At 36.1% G+C, this 17,205-nt stretch overlaps 1 protein-coding gene across 1 annotated transcript in view; it reads right to left on the bottom strand.

Moving 5' to 3' along the window:
* Window positions 1–17,205, bottom strand: part of LOC134528183 (nardilysin-like) — a 103,312-nt gene that overhangs the window by 48,464 nt on the left and 37,643 nt on the right. The window contains exons 8-11 of the mRNA XM_063361572.1: window positions 16,573–16,694; window positions 10,981–11,101; window positions 6,887–7,105; window positions 66–189 (exon numbers count right to left, since the gene is read on the bottom strand). Of these exons, the coding sequence (XP_063217642.1) occupies window positions 66–189; window positions 6,887–7,105; window positions 10,981–11,101; window positions 16,573–16,694 (586 nt within the window). The remainder of the gene's footprint in view (window positions 1–65; window positions 190–6,886; window positions 7,106–10,980; window positions 11,102–16,572; window positions 16,695–17,205) is intronic.

The following is a 17,205-nucleotide window of genomic DNA, read 5'->3' as shown; positions in this document are numbered from 1 at the left end:
AAAGTGACGAGCTTTATGTTAACTTAAATGTGAATTGGCCTTTAATATCTTCCTCGTCAACATACCAGACACATTATAACTTGTGTTGAACCACGGTTCTGTTCTGTCATAAACCACATCATCATCTCTTCTAAATATCATCACATTTATTTTGTCTGGTGACAGTCGTGCCAGGCAATCTGTAATTGCCTACAAACAAAACAGAGAACACTTAAGAATACATTAGGAATAATTACTATGTGGGGAAAAAAAGTGCTACATAAAACATCCATGCCAAAAAAAAAATTACTTTTGAACCTAGGGAAATTTAGTATATGCTTGGTAGTACGTATATGCTTAGTTTCCCACCACACAATAATTTTTGCATGCTTGCAGAAGGCTGGTGTTTCATATTAGCTGTAAGTGCTTAAGCAGGTAGTTACTATAATAGGTGCAGTGCTGATTTATATTTATGTACTGTAGCACAAAGAATAATATTAAGGGTCCAAAAATAGAACACATATTAATTTTTCTTGAATGCACACAGTTTTGCACTAAGCTCTAGTCTCCACTACCATCTAAGATAGTAGTGATAGTTTAAATTTCAATCTTCTTGAATAAGAATCAAAAAAGTACAATTCTATCTTCTGAAACAGAATCTAGTCTCAATCACAAAAAAATAAAATAATGTACATGAAATAAAGATGTTTACCATGGTGTTAAGACATTGAATCATTTAAATATTCGTTTCACAAAATAAGTTTCCTGAATCAATATATTCTGAAATTTTATTTACATAATTACAAATTAAAAGTAAAATATTAAAAAGACCCATTAAAATTAGAAGTGGTGAGTGCAGGTTTTTTACTACATTTCCTCCAATATATAAATATTTTAATTTTTTTCCTTTATATCTCAAATTTTTTAAACACATGACATTCAATGGTATTCAAGCATTCAAGGATTTGACTGTCCCAACCCTGGTTAGAAGTTAACTAAAGTATCTCTTAAATGCCAGCTTAACTTAAGTACTTGTTAATTGTTATACTCAATAAGTTTTCACCAGTATAACAAATACCAAAAAACCAAGGAAATTGGTTGCAAATTATGCATATACTATGACTAATGTCTAACATCCCCTATAAGTAGGAACTTGAACGATTTGTGATTGCGATAAACTTGAAAAATAATGTTGATTACTGATACTTGAAGTTAAAGTTAAAACACCATTTTCTAATTTTTTTGAATCTTTTTCACAAATCTGTATAATAACAACAACAACAACAACAACAACAACAACAACAACAACAACAGCAACAGAAAAAATAATAAGTGCCCATTTTAAATTACATTTTCACTGCTTTTTCGACAAAAGAATATTGAAAAATGGTGGAACATACGAAAAAATGCACAGACAAAACTTTTTAAAATTTAACTATGAAAAAAGTAAGAAAAAAAGATTCAAACAAATTTTTTGTATCTTTCACTGTTTTAATTTTAATTGAAACTTTCCATATGCTCTGCTGTGCGGCTGTTTCATACTTCTTCAGCTGTAAACCCAAGCCCTTCCAAAGGCTGTCGGCTATAGGAATTGAAAAACTACATGCACTGCCTCTAAACTGTGTCACTTATGCCACTTTGAACAACCTCCTGAACCAACAAGGGTGTGAAAGATGAGACAACCTAACACTTTGGGATTCGTGGGGGGAGAGTTTGTCGCAGAGTCCCTCCCACTTTCTTCCTCACTTCTTAACGCAGGTTACTTGCCATTCCCACTTTCTAAGTTTATTAAAGATTTATTATATTTATATAATCAGAAATTAGGTTTTCTGGTATGATGTAATACAACGTCTGGTTATTCTTTTGAGAAGTATTTGTTTATTTGCAATGCGTTTCATGAACATAATTTACATAATTTAATTATTTTTAATAATTCTGATGGCTTCACTGTGAAAGTAATTTTTACATATTTTTCTGAAGTGTGGGAAAGACTTGAGATTTAGTCGAAGTGCTGTTGTCATGTGCCATAATTGGCTGATATTTTACTGTACAGTTTTGTCATTGGCCCGAGATTATGTCACATGCTCACCCTTTTTTCTCTTGGAGGACAAAGAGTGGCCATGGCGGCAGTCGTTGTGTGTTCATGGTATCAAAAGGTCGTGGCCAGAAGAAATCGCTAGAAAATAATATAATTAGGTAGTTGAGAGCAATTTTCACGTCTGTGATCTAGATGGGTGCTGATTTTAAACATTTTTGGACCTTTGGTTTGGAATTCATTAACTGTAGTCATTGGGGTAAAGCCCACAACGAGACTTTAAAATTTGTTTTTAGTGGTCATTCTAGGGATAGAGTCCTTGGCTTGTACCGTAAGTTTGTGTGACATAATTGGATACGAATATCAGTAATAAATCTTTATTTTGTCAGACATTTCAGTACTATTTTAAAGTAAATTGGTTTTTCGAAGCAACAAACCTTTTTTGTGATGTGTTGTGGATAATTTGAAACAAAGTTGTAGTCTGAAGGGGGCGGCCATCGTGATAGTATCAATTTTCAGTCAAGGGTAATAAAAGCAGTAATAATCAGTAATTTTTCTAAAGAGACTTATTTTTCTCATGAATCATTTAGAGCAACGTCTGTACAAAATTTGAACAGTATTTTCAAACCCAAAAAAAATTCTTCTAGTGTTTTTAATGTATGTGCAATCCAAACCAATTTTGAGCTACCTGGTGGCCTGGAGTGTTACAAACTTCTTCCCTTTGGCAGTAAGCAAAGATCACCCCCAACCACTCTTCATTCTCATGCCCAAGCAACCACATCTATTGGTGAATAATTTACTTTTTTTTTTTTATACCTTGATTTCTGAACAACTGCGTTATTTCTGCAGTGTAGAAACTCAGTTTTTTGAAAAATATTTGCAGCTTCCTGTTTTAAAAGAAGCAGTGTAAATCACTCATACTGACATAAAGTGGCACCTGAAAAGCTCCCCTGAATCATGCTAAACCAGAAAGATGCCGGTGAAGATGACTAAATTTAACACAGAGAGTTAGAATTTTTGCACCTAAGTATTAAATGCAGTAAAATATTAAATAGAATATCTATTTATAAGAATTAGGTTATTATTATTTTTTTTTTAAGTTTATAAGTTATCAAACAAAAATAAAATAACCTTGCTTTTTGTTGGGAATTTTGTAAAAAATATCATTGCTTTTAAGAAAAAATAGTCTCCCCTTTTTCAGGTCTCAAATGATCCCAAAATGTTTCCCAAATTTTTTTCCCATCGATAGGGAAAATAAATTTTCCAAGATTTTCAGGAATTTAAAGTTGTCTTCACGAGATATGACATAACCTCAAATAAATCAGCTAGTGAACCTAGTAACTATTTCCTTCAAAATAAATTTTAAAAAAGGTTTCACGATTACTACAACATAATATGCACTTAAGTTAGTTAAAAAGAATTTTTTCAGGCAGTGCGATAATTTGTTCTTTTAATGTCTGATATACCTACGTAATTACCTACGACATACCCAAAATTACACAAAATTAAAAAATAATTAATGCCTAACTTAATGTATATAAGAAAACACACATACAAATACATGAAAATAGTTTTATCCCATATACTCACGAGAATAAACTTTTCAAACATTGTGTAAAAACACCAGTTAAGTTAAAAATAATGGCTAAGTTTTTAGTAGGGATGTGCGAAAGTGTCTTTATCCACACGAAATGAAAGTGAAAGAAAATTTATCAAGTTTCGCGAAAGTGAAACGAAAATGAATTTTTCTATAAGATAAATATATTCTTAACGAAAGTTAAGCGAAATTTTTTAATTAACAAAGAAAAAAAGTGCCCCAAAATTTGCTCTTCAGTAATAAATTCTATTACATAAATCATTTTGGTACCTTTTGATGTATATATAAATATTACTATTTAATATAATCAACATCCGCCCTAGACCACACAACACAGCCCCATGTCACTCGTAAATTTCAAGAATCAATCCAGATCTTTCAGTGCACAGACTATTTCCTTTACAGTCGTAATGTCGCAGTCTATGATAATATATTTATCACGTGCATGGTACTGATGAAAAAACACGTGACTACTGCGGAACGGCCACCATCTTGCACCACTGTCACACATGGCTAGCTTAGGAAGCTGTAGACCAGGCAAGGGACATGGTCAAAACAAAACATAACAAATGGTTGCTGCCAAGTGCTCATTACATGCAGTGACTTGTTGACCTTTTTGTCTAATTGGCTGTATATTATGAGGATTTTATATGCCAGTCAGAGTATGTAAAATTTAAATAAAGCAGACGACAATGTTTTTGTTTGGCTGTGCGTGAATAAAAGTAGGTACGTTCTTTGTTTATGTGTACTAACAGTTCTGGAATGTATGTTTTACGAATATAGTACCTACACTACTGTTTGAAAGCAAATGAATCAGGTAATTTTTCAAATATTGCATGATTTTGTTTTGATACCTAGGCATACGGTAATCACGGTTGAATTTTGTTTACTTTATCTGCCATGTTTGTTCAAATTATGATTTTACCGTATTTTCATTAACGTGAGTTTTTTTTTCATCACCACGTAAATTAATCTTAATGGAAATCTTTTTTCTAATTAATAATTTGCTTGTTATTACTAATAATGTAATAACATATGCAAATCATATAAAGACATTACAGTAGAATCTCAGTGCTAAGTACTTACAGGTACCTCAAGTTTTTGTACTTAGTACTGAAACATGCATACATATCTTTACAAAGATAAAAAAATAGCTACAGGAGAGCCGCAATGCCATATGTATTCGCAACTGCAACTTGCTTTTTTCCCCTTGTCTAGTTCTCTGAGTATATCCACTTTTTCCTTAAGCGTGAATTGCTTTCGTTTCTTTTTATCTCCAGGATCATTCATATTGTAGCACAAATACAATGCGGTGTCTAAATAACGTAACCTGAAAATAAACTCAACAATAACAATAAACAATCCCGGCACAGACATCAAACAGTATTTTTAGCGTAGCGTAACACTTTTGTCTAAATAATTAATACTTCTCTCAAACCTCCGTCTTTCGATGTATCGAATGGTGTTGTGTTGCTCACGTCGCATACTACGTACGGTATAATCTATGGTTGTGCGCGCAACTGTTTGTTAACTTTGTTTTGAGAATTTAGAGGTTAGAAAATACGTTGCGGTGGTATTTGTGTATCTTTGTTCTACTACATTAATCATTTAGCTGGAAATTTATTTACCAGTATAAGTAAATTTTGGTGTAGTAATGCCACGCTACTAGTATTTATACGTTATAGTGAAAATATGATACTTTAAACTGAAACCGTGTTGCATGGCGAAGATATGATTTTTGGCAGGGACTTAAAAAAAATTCGTTAAGTGAAATATACTTTATAATAAGGTACGTTATTGTACCGGTATTCTACTGTACATTTTTATTAAATTACGATTTCTTTTTCAACTAGAACAAACGAACTTCGGTAAGCTATTGAACTTTCGTTTGGCTCGAAATATTTCGCTAAAAACGAACTTCGACAGATGAAATTCTTACCGAAATCGAAAATGAAAGTAGCAAAATTTCGATTTCGGTATCGGTATACCGAACATTCGCACAACCCTAGTTTTTAGTGATAATTTTCTTGGTTATAATATTTAAGTCACTATTATTTTGTCATAATAGGTATTCTGCTATTTTAAAACAATAAGAATTTTTTTTTGTCAAATCTGATGAACCTCCAAAAATCAGTTTCCTAACAATGCCAAAGGCCATACACAGAGTATAAATAATTATTGTGGGAAGCCATTGTCCTTATTGTTGATCGGATCACATATTTCTTTTGTCATATCTGTGAGGAAAATAAACTGAAAATTACTATTACAAAATTGAAACTAGTTAATATAATGTTAAATGGAATAATGTTTAAATTTAAATATTTTAACCCAGACAGTTTACAGCATACTTTTTTTAGCAACCTTGGGCTTAAAGATACACAAACTTCAGCTTTTTGTAGTTCATGGTGGTTGGTTAAACTGTCTTAATTTTCTACGGTGCTTGGCCCGTGTAAACAAAGAGGTTGACCTATTTGTATATTTAGTGGCATTTGGTTATATGCGGTATTCTGTAATTCTGATGCATTTTCTTCATCCATTTGGAAAAACAGAGAAGAATATCTTCAGAGTTGAAAGGTGTTTGGAAGGTTTATGAAAAGAATGCTAACCAAACTGCCAAATGTACAAAGTACAACAAATAATTAAAACAGGTTACGGTAGCACATCTGTATTGATACGGCACTTAGAACATCCTATATTGAAAAGGGAATCTGTTACTCAAGAAAACCATGAATGAGAATCCAAAAAAAATCATAAGTTAGTATGTTTTAATATATTTACATCTTTGTTTTATATGAGAGTCAAATTTATAATTTACTATTTTTAAGAATATTAAAAATACATATTTACAAGACACCAAATTCATAGGTGTTGTATATTTCAACTGACTTTTTCACCCGATCCTGTTCCTATGGGAAAAAACTTTTCCCACCCAAAAACTTCCCGAATCCAAAAATCTTTTCCCGAACAGCACTAGTCTCAACCCATAAGGAGATTAAAATCTGCACCAATAAATACCAAAATATAAGTTAAGAAAATCCAGAATACAAAAAGCCAAAATTTATTTTTTATTATAACAAATGTAATATATATGTTGAACAATATGGGATAAAATAAGTAACAATTTGTTAAGTTTTTTGTTAAGGTGAAAAATTGTATGTTGAACACACACATGAATTTATGACATATAAATCCAACACTCACGACAGATACCATCTGTCTAGCTGGCACAAAAAAATATAATTAATAAAAAGATGCAACAAATTCAAGAGCAATACCTGTGGATCGTATTCATAGAAGAGATACGGCCCTGCAATGTACTCTTCAGGAGGATAGAAATGCATGTTTTCACAGAGTTCTTCAGTGAAATCCCAAGCTGATGCTTCATCCTCGTTCAAGAAGCCTATCTCGGCAATCAACCTTATTTCTTCAAAAAACCTTTCATTTGGGCCTGACTGCTTCATCAGTTGCAAGTAACCAAACACCGCTTCCACGACCTGCAGGCAAAGCACTACCCTACACTGCTGATTATCAAAGCCAAGGTGCCAGCCTCGAATCCACCCCTTGGATCCGATTATAGAATGCAGGAACAAAATACTTTAAGAGCAAAAACACTGAATCTTAAGCTTTGAAGAAACATTAAATCCTCTGAATTTTTTACCAAAAAAAAATAAGTAAGAGTAAAATAAAAGTATATTTCCACATTCAGGTATGAATGATGAATATTTTTTTCTTCTCATAGTTGTTCCATACTGTGTTAAACATTATGAGATGGGAAAACAAAATTCAATGCTAGCTTTTAAAAGATAAATCAAGCATGTCTACTCAACTGCGAAGGTGTTACGTGTGTATGACTTTCTGAAAATATTTTTCCTGAAATATTATTTTTCACATTTTTTTGAATATTAAATACTGTAGTCTCGATTAACCGAAGTTCTGTTTTAAACAAGTTGACCTATAGTGCCATTCCCGGCAAACACAGTTGAAACATTTGTTTAAGGAACTAGAAAAGGATATAATTGCTGTCAAATGCCTTAATAACATAAACCATAATGATGCAATTCAATTGTGACTTGAAAAAATTTACAATGAAGAAAAGCTGGAAACACGGTACGCTCGAAAAATGATACCACTGGGCCAACTGTAATCAAGACGATTTTCTTAATGCTACTATAAAAAAATGATACCACAATAATTTTCTTAATTTTACACAAAAACATGATACCACTGGGCCAAAAGAAACCATAACAATTTTCTTAATGTCACACTGAAAAATGATACCATTGGGCCAACTGAAACCATGATGATTTTATTACTGTTATGCTGAAAAATTATACCACTGGGCCAACTGAAAACCACGATTTTCTAATTATACTAGTCGTGTGCCCAATGGGATTTTAGAAACTTTCATCCCCTATTAAACCCCCTTAGGTATGAATTTTCAAAAATCTGTTCTCAGCGTTCACCTACCTTATATAAGGAACTCCCACGCAAAATTTCTTGTTTCAATAACCACCCGTTTAGGCTGTGCATTGTCTGTCAGCAGATCTGTATTATCCTAGGTTGTCATGCCCACATTAACTCTGTTAATCGAGACTACAGTATACAATGTTATATATATTATATAATACAGCATACATCCTAATATATTATATTGTTATGAAATGTAAGCAGGGCCGCGGCGCGCAGGTGCAGAGCTGGCTGGCGGCTCCACACGGCCACTGGTCACGCTGCTGCCGCAACGTGAGACGTGCCGCGCATACCTGGTGGATATCAAGGATCGTTGCTTCCCCTCTCTCCAGCCCTCCACTCCCCGCGCGACGATTTATCTCGGCGATGTTAATATGACACCTGACAGCTGCGGAGTTACGCGAGCCCCCGACACGTGTTTCGAGAGAATTCTGCTGTCGGGTCGGCGCGGAATGACGCGACTGGCCCCAGCCGCGCTCGTGAATTCTAGAAGTGGCACCTGTGATATATAAGCCCAGGACGCCGGCCTCCGAGAGGAGTCAGTGAGCAGAGGAGTCGGGAGTTTTCCCGGGGCGATAGTGCCGCGGGTGCGGCAGAGCGGCAAAGTCCTTGGACGAAGGTTCCAGGGTGGGGAGTCAATGAGTGAATTCAGTGGAGTCGGGAGTTTTCCCGCGGCGGAGTTTCTGGGCGATAGAGCGGCAAAGTCCCTGGACGAAGGTTTCAGTTCCGGGCGATAGTGTCGCGGGCGCGGCGGAGTTCCGAGCGAAGTTCTGAACGAAGCGTCGAGTGGATCCTCAGAGAAGAGTAATGCGACGGCGGCGGCGGAGTGCGGCGACGGCACAGAGGAGATAAGAACCAGAGGCGAAATCAGCTGTGCACACCCAAACTCGCCGTGTTGACACATCGTAGGCTAGCCGCCATTTTTGTGGCAAGTATAATTCTGGTGTTGGTATAGCGTTTTAAACTTTGGGATGCTGCAGAGATCAGTTTTATGAAAATGAATGAGTTTCGTAAACGTTTTGCAGCCACTTGGTGCTCGGCACCAAACTGTTCAAACAACAGTGGTCAACCTGAAAAAAGAAGCTTCTTCAGATTTCCTATAGATGAAATACTGTAAGTAAAAATAACGTGTCAACCTAGTACGTATCTATAAGTTCTGCAATGTTGATTCCACAACTTGCAAAATGTGGCTGTTACTTTCCTTCTTCTATTTGTTATCTTAATTATCAGTAATATTTTAGAGTGTAATGTGGGTTTGTTAACTTAAGCAGTAAACGAATATAGGAATTATCGCGATTAAAATTGGCTGAGCGTGCTAAAATAAAATAGCTGCTTATAGACCTATAAGTGTTCGAGTAAAACCATCAGAGTGCTTTAAACATAAGTGATGGGCTAAAATTTTCATTAATATGTACTTTTTTCATGTGGGTACATATAGTGTTGAGTAATGATTTCATTAACATGAAACGTAATCAGTTCGGTTACCTAACCTGAGGTAAACCTAACCAAACATAATTGTAACCTAATAAACCTTATCCCAATGTAATCTAACCTTATCATACTTAAAAAATGAGGGTAAATGTTCCGTATTGTGTATCCAGGTGTATCCAGATATACCTTTGATCCTGATGGCATGATCATGATGACATGATCCTGTACAACTGAACCTGTGGTACATGATGCTTTTTTTTAGCAGTGGGGATAAGCGTAGCGCCGACGCATTTTACAGCGCGAAAGCTGATATAAAAAATAAATTATTTGTAAGATAAATTACATCAGGTTTCACGCTACGCCTCAGCGCTACGTGTCAGGGATTTTTTTTCAAGACTTTTGCACGTGAAGCTATTCCTGATATTTACTATATAATTTGAATTTATTGCAACAGGTTGACTACCTACTGTCCTAGAACTAGGCCTAATACTTTCCATGCTTTACTCACTTAGGTACGTACCAAAAGAAAGGAATGATTAGTGTGCATGTCATTTTTTTATTATTATTATTATTTTTTAATATTTCTGGAGGATCAAATGCAACAAATTTGATATAGGTCTTCCCACTATTTTTTCTTGTATGCAGATATGGTCATGGATTGTGTGCTGTATAACCTCTGATTTCACGCAAATAAAATATTTCGTAAGTTGCCTATGCAAACACGCCGTCACACACGGACAAATAGGCTCGTCACTTAATTAAACACGCTCTAACACAACAAAATATCACCGTCTCATAATACTTCACCACTAGTCAATCTACGCATGAATCGTAACTGAATGCATTCGTTACGTATGGTCCACGCATTAAACCTTAATGGCAAATTGAATATAATTATGTGTCCAGTAGAAATTTTACGGAATAATGATCCATACTTCAGGAAAACGTAGCATTCAACATGTGTTTATGAGCAGCGCACACGCCACAAACATGGCGGCCAACTTTTCGACTGTCTGCTGTCGAGTTCGCCAAGATCAAAGAGACTGCGCCTCTATTTCGTCTCTGGTTCACTTATATACTCTGTGGCGACGGAGTACCACGACGGAGGTCCACGAGGGGTGCTGCGGCGAGAGTTGCACCAGAGGTGTGGCCCAGCGAGGTGTACGGTGTGTAAAAACTGAGTGACTGGGGAATGAACATTTTTAAGTGTAATAGATTATTAGGCATTTTTAGAAGATTATTTGTTAGTGATGTAAATATTGGCAGTAAATAAAACTGTGCAGTAAAATCTTTAATTGGGCTATCCATTTACGAACCCGGTAGTTTTCCCATGACGATTTATTATTTTTATTTGTAATAAATCGTAACAATATATATAGTATAGTATATTACAGTATATTATATAATACTGTATTAATATTATTGACAGGCCCATTCCTAGCTACAACCATAAAATTATTAACCATCCTACCTGTGGAATGTGTTTGGCCCCTTCAGTGGTGAGCCCGATGGATATGTTGAACAGACAGTACATTGAGTTGTGCTCAAAGTCATCCTCGCTGTTGCCAGCTTCAAGGTCCAGAGCCCAGACTCTACAATCAACAAAACCAACGATAAATTCATGCTGGCAGCAAATTTAAATTATTTAAAATGTTATTTTTAAATTCATTTACATATACAGTAGAACCCCGATTTAACGAAGTGCTATGGTTACCGAAAATGTTTACTCTAAATTGATGTTTCGTTAAATCCGATTTACCGATTTTCAATGACCCCCGCACACATAATCGCGTCCCTATGTTTCCTTATCGTAGACAGGGGCGACGCCGATATCTTGTGCTGCCGTGCTATCTCAGACTTGGTCAACTTTCCATCTTAAACGTTTTTGATCTCGCTCGTACGGCCCCCGGTTCGTACGTACACCTCAGTCGTACGTACAGATTTTCAGAAACCGTGAAAAATTAGGCAAAAAAAGCGCATGCGCAGTATAACTCACTCAACGCTCCGCCCAGACTCGTGACCTTCCATCAGCAGCCAGCCAATAGACGCGAGCTTAGCGGACAAAAAAAATAAAAGCTTTCCGCCCGTCTCCCAGTTTTGTCTAGTTCTAATACCAGTAACATAAACAAATCGTCAAAAAAACGTAACAAAGCCGATATCCAAAAACAGTAAATAAAGTCATGTACAGTATAATCCCGCCGAAGCACGCAGCAGTGTCTAGCCGAGCTCGGCGCGTCCACTATCGCACGAAAAGCCGTCTCAGCTGTCATGTTATCTTACCCGCAAGCACGCACGAAAAGCTGCTGTGGTAGCTTTTGCGAGAGCATAAGAAACTCGTCCGGCCAGGCTGGCGGTAGCGGCGGCTTGACGTCATACATGACGTGACGCTGCTAATTCTTCAAGGCTCATCCCTCCCAGAGCCACAAACCAAGTAAAAACACCCCCTTCCCCTTTTACCAACTAACATTTCAACACATTCCCTCCCTTATTTCAACCTTCCGCGTGACAAACTGTCAGCATCCTCCTCCCCACCCACACCGCGTGTGACAAAAGCCAGGTTGTACAGTCCATTATCGGTAAAATAAATATTTTTATGGGCTTATACGACTGTCCTTCACCGTTAATAAATACTTTATAAGTTTAAGTTATTATGATACAATTTGTTTATTAGTCACACAGCAGTTTCTGCTGAAAAATCACTAATACCTCGAATTTTATTGAATAGAAAAATTTAGCAGGGCCGTAAATATATTTATTTTAATGCATAGTTACTTTTCCATCTGCATTCCAACGTGTTTTTTTTCTTCTTTTTTTTTACGCTGCGAAGGGACGTGGAAAAGATAATTGCTTGAGCTGTCAAAATAAACATCGCTGACGGCAAGGGCCAGAGCACATCCTGTCGGTCTGTCGCTGTGATTATCTACTCCAAAAACATGTCACAGCATTTCAGGATAGCATTGTTCTTATATCTTTCGATTATAGCCGAATGTTTTATACCTGATCCACACAAGTTCCTTCAACGCGTTTTTAACGAAAATAACCACCAGCCTGCTAGCATAGCCGAACTCGCGTGACGCAAATTCATTTAGCGCGAGCATTTTATGTATTTGGATATATTTGGGGGGGCGGGGGGTAAAAATTGGCCCGAAATCTCTATTGCGGCCATTCCGTTTATAAGTCAGTTTTTCCGGAAACCGTGAGTGGTCGCATCAGCGGGATTCTACTGTACCAATAAAAAAGCTAAGCAGGTCGTCAACAGGCAGTGTAGTCAATTTCAATCGCAATCTGTAGTCAAAATCCAAGAAGAAAAGCAAAAAATCGAAGTCCGAACAGCACTTATAAAAAATGTATCCCAAGAACTAAACACCGCGCACAAAGCTCTTGCTGAGAATAATGATAATGGCGTTTTGGTGTGACGTGGTCACAAGTTGAAAAAACCTGGAGAAAGGGAATATTTGGAAACGTGTGATTATTGGCTAGCACTGTTACTATGTGGGCGTGATTGGAAGATAACGTGGTGAGTCAAGCCAGTGATAAATAAAGGGGGAGGGGGATGCGGACAAAGAAACCCTTCATGACGTCATGTGTCGCGGACAGTCTATCTATCCAGGCACGCGCAATGGCACGCACCTACGCAATTCAGTTACAGCGCCCGGAGTTTTTAAGCAATTTGAACAATTTTTTTTTATTTTTTCGTGTTTGGACAGATGATGCAAAGGCACATATTAATATATAGTACCTCCATTCTATTACTGACACCACAGAGTGTATTTTTTAATAAGTTTCCGTTGCAATTTACTTTCATTTTTTGGAAATCTATATTATTATTTTAATAAATTGGTGTTTTTTGATGGTTCCTGAAAACCTTTTCGTTAAATCGCTGTTTTCGTTAAATCCGTGTTCGCAAAATCGGGGTTCTACTGTACTCTACAAATGCTACACTTTTACTGAGTTACTTTTTTTTTAAACTAAAATAATGGCCATTGACTTATATCTTACATGTTATAAGATTAATCTATGTGTAACACAGAGAACGACTGGTTTGCAGTCTTTTTGATGTCAGCTTGTCTCTAAGGGACTTTCAACTATGTCCCTAGCCTTTAAGGGTGATTTATATAGTGCTAGTTTTGAACTGTTCTGTTAATGCAAATTACTGGCAAGTAAAGCAGCTAGCATTGAAGAGTTCAGACAGTGCTATTGAAGATGTCAACAGTCAGAAAGAAGTTTTGTAGGGGCAGCAGTTCTGAGTGAAATGGCTTCACAGGATAATGTACTATGAGTCACTGTTGTGCTACGTGCTCAACAGTGGCGTAGCGTGCCATCTCGGCGCCTGGGGCGGGAAACCCACTTTGCCGCCCCCATTCTATAGGTGCTTAATTAAAATTAAATTTCACATACAATGAGGTACCTTTTATTGAAGTTAAAATAGGATGAGCGGTTTTACAAGCGGATTCTACGGGCCTTATGAGCAGCGAAGTCAGAAATAACTTTGTCAAAATCAATATTAGCAGCCAATTCTTGTTCAATCGACAATATAGTCAAGTTTGATAGTCTAGAGGAGTTATGTTCTTATATATTTTTAATGCCTTTTTGGTAATTATATTTAATTTTCGGAGCTCCGAAGTATATGATCAAATTATAATTTTTCGGGGGAATTGTTAAAGTATTTTTTTAGTATTATTATATAGCTATTTTTTATAAGTAGTAATAGGTTATGTATTTTATGATGGATGCACCGAATTGTGATGAAACGATTTTATGATATATATATATATATATATATATATATATATATATATATATATATATATATATATATATATAATGTTGTCATATAAATTTTGTGTCTTTTTAACATGCTGCCTCCTCTCACTGTTCGCAACCTTATTAGTATTTTTTAAGCCTGCTATTAGTTTGGGTTTTAATATTTTTTTGGGTTTACCTGCGCTCGCGGTACGGGGAAATATATGAGTTTTACTGTGTCCCGGTTTGCGGAAGTTGTTTGGTTTGCCCTGGGTTAAGGTCAAACTTTACAGTACAATGCGTAGTACTAAATTCAATGAGTGCGAAAGAGAGGCATCGACACGGGCCGACGCGTGAAACAAAAGATTTTGTATGAGTAATGAACATAATAAGGAGTGCCGCTCAACTCGGCACGCGCGCGCCGGGCGGCGCGGCGTGATGCGATGTTGCTGTTCGTATGTAAACAAACAAACGTTATAAAGAGCTCTGTCAGTTATTTCGCAGTTTTTCTTTTAAATAAATATTAAAAAATAGTTGGTGCGCAAAATTTTAGATAAAAATGGAACATTATAGTGTGTCTGACACATGTAATGAATGAATCATAGATCAGATCTCAACCCGCTTCACCGGCGACCCGCCCCTGCGGGCTGCCGCCCGGGGCGGGCCGCCCCCTCCGCCCCACCCACGCTACGCCACTGGTGCTCAAGCTCTTAAAGCTCAAAATCCTAATCGTGATTGTAACAAAAAAAAAAGTGAGGGAGTTTTTCAGTTCTCACCAGTGATGTGTAACATCTAACCTAGCTAACAAGCAAATGTGTGTGTTCCCATGTTGCAAATACACACGTAATATGAAACTACATATGACACAAAATTTAATGCAGCATTCTTTAAAATAACACAAGAGAGTGAGTGATAAATACATATATGAAAACTGTGTTTACAACTAAATTTCTGAATTCAAATCACACGTTTTTGCACTCGCTGCTAGAATTCACTGCCGGAGCAGCTACGTTGATTATCGAATCATTCGATTTCCAGAGCGAAATTTTAAACTACACAATGAAACTGCTCTGATAAAAAATACTAAACCCTGGATTTGGTCCTGATTTTTTACAAGGAATTTTATTAAAAACTGCCCATGTTACTTGTTACTATTCATTAAACACTTTATACTATAAAGTTTCCCTTTGAACTTTGTAAACATTCGTTCGCGCCATATGCCATAGATAGCAGCACCATGGTTGTAACTCATTTTCATTTCTTGACTTTCGTCGCATTCATGAAGTTACACCCACCAAATGCTGTATACCAAGAACTAAGAAGTTACACATCACAAAGACAATGTGGGCATGGAAGTGAAAGTTTTTTCGGCATTCTAAATTAGAAATGACTTACAAGGAAATAATCTGTATTTTGCTGGACATTGCATAATTGAACACACAACCTGGTTGCTTGAAAGTAATCCTCTGCTTCATCTGCCACCGTTTTGACACACATTACTCACATAGTAACTGATAATCTCACAGACAACCAATCACTTGACACAGGGTGGTAATGTTGATCATGTTCAACTCTAGCACATCTGGACGCAGTAACTTTAAGCTTTTAGACACCGGAGAACAACAGAAACCATGTCTTTTTTCACTAAAAAATTTGCTGCCAAAATTAAAAAACCCACCCAAAGGTAACAAAAGCAGCACCATGTAAACCACCCTTTAATTATGTATTGTTTGTCATATTTCTACAATCAGTTGGGACAACATTATAAGGCATTACAAAGTCAAACACTTTCACTAACAAGCAAGACATCTGATAAACAAATACACAATACAAACAATAAAGATACAGAACAAGACTAAACAAGTATATTTAACATCCATAACAATGATAACAACTGAGAATACACAGTGTATATTGTTACAAAGTACACAGTTGAAACTAGTTTATGACATGGCACTAATAAAGAAAAACTGTAATGCATGTCACTCTAATACGTCCAAAAACTTCCTCTTAAAATATTTAAAAAAATATATAATTCTGAAACAAAAATCTGAAAAATGTTTCAGCTTGGTTAAGTATGACAACATAATATAGTTTATCATGATTTTTGTTATATGGCACACTTCAGAACACCAAATGTAGACATTAAATTCAAGTTATCACTACACTACTGATTCAAAAACCTCTTCACACAATTAAAGAAATCCTCCAAATATAAAACCAACCACAGATGGCAAGTTTAGATGTGGTAATTAAACTTATAACATAAAAACACTGCGTGTACCTGTGTTTTAATAAAAAAATTCAATTGTGTACTCACTTTTTGCGCAGATAAGAAATAAGACTTCCTTTGCCTTCGTAGCCTAGTGCTGAGGAGATGACTTGATGGGGCTTCGAACGATACATGTGAACGAATGATGGCAAAGCCCAAGTTATGTAGAGCTGTAACAAATTCATGATCTCAACTGTACTTAACTACTTACTGTAAATACCAGCAGTTAGCAGTTAGGCAGTGATGGGTCAAAGCTACTTTTTCTGAAACACAAATCTCAATCTAGATCTCAAGAGTCAGCAGTAAAATAATACACAAGCAAAAGAACACTAATTTATATTTTGGAAAAAATATTCAAATCATACCTAGTCCTGCTGTCAAATTTCACTTACTATCCTTCATACTACTATATTTCAACAAATCACAATGAAAGTATGCTGAAAATCAAAATTATAATTATATTTGGTGTAAAAAATATACTTTTATTTTATTTTTATACTCGTGCGTTGTTTAGACAGAGAAAGAGCGATATTTTAAGGCGATTGGTGCATGGTAAAAAACGGTCACAGGCCCGAAAACAATGAATTTTGTATCATATGACCACTAAAGAGTCTAGATGCCTATGTGGGTGACCGTTACTATGTAGGGAGGTCAGGAGCTTAGTTCCAGCTCGTCAGTGGC

The sequence above is a fragment of the Bacillus rossius genome, chromosome 1 (assembly GCF_032445375.1).
Source record: "Bacillus rossius redtenbacheri isolate Brsri chromosome 1, Brsri_v3, whole genome shotgun sequence".
Lineage (NCBI taxonomy): Eukaryota > Metazoa > Arthropoda > Insecta > Phasmatodea > Bacillidae > Bacillus > Bacillus rossius.
This window is presented reverse-complemented; position numbering and strand designations above follow the sequence as displayed.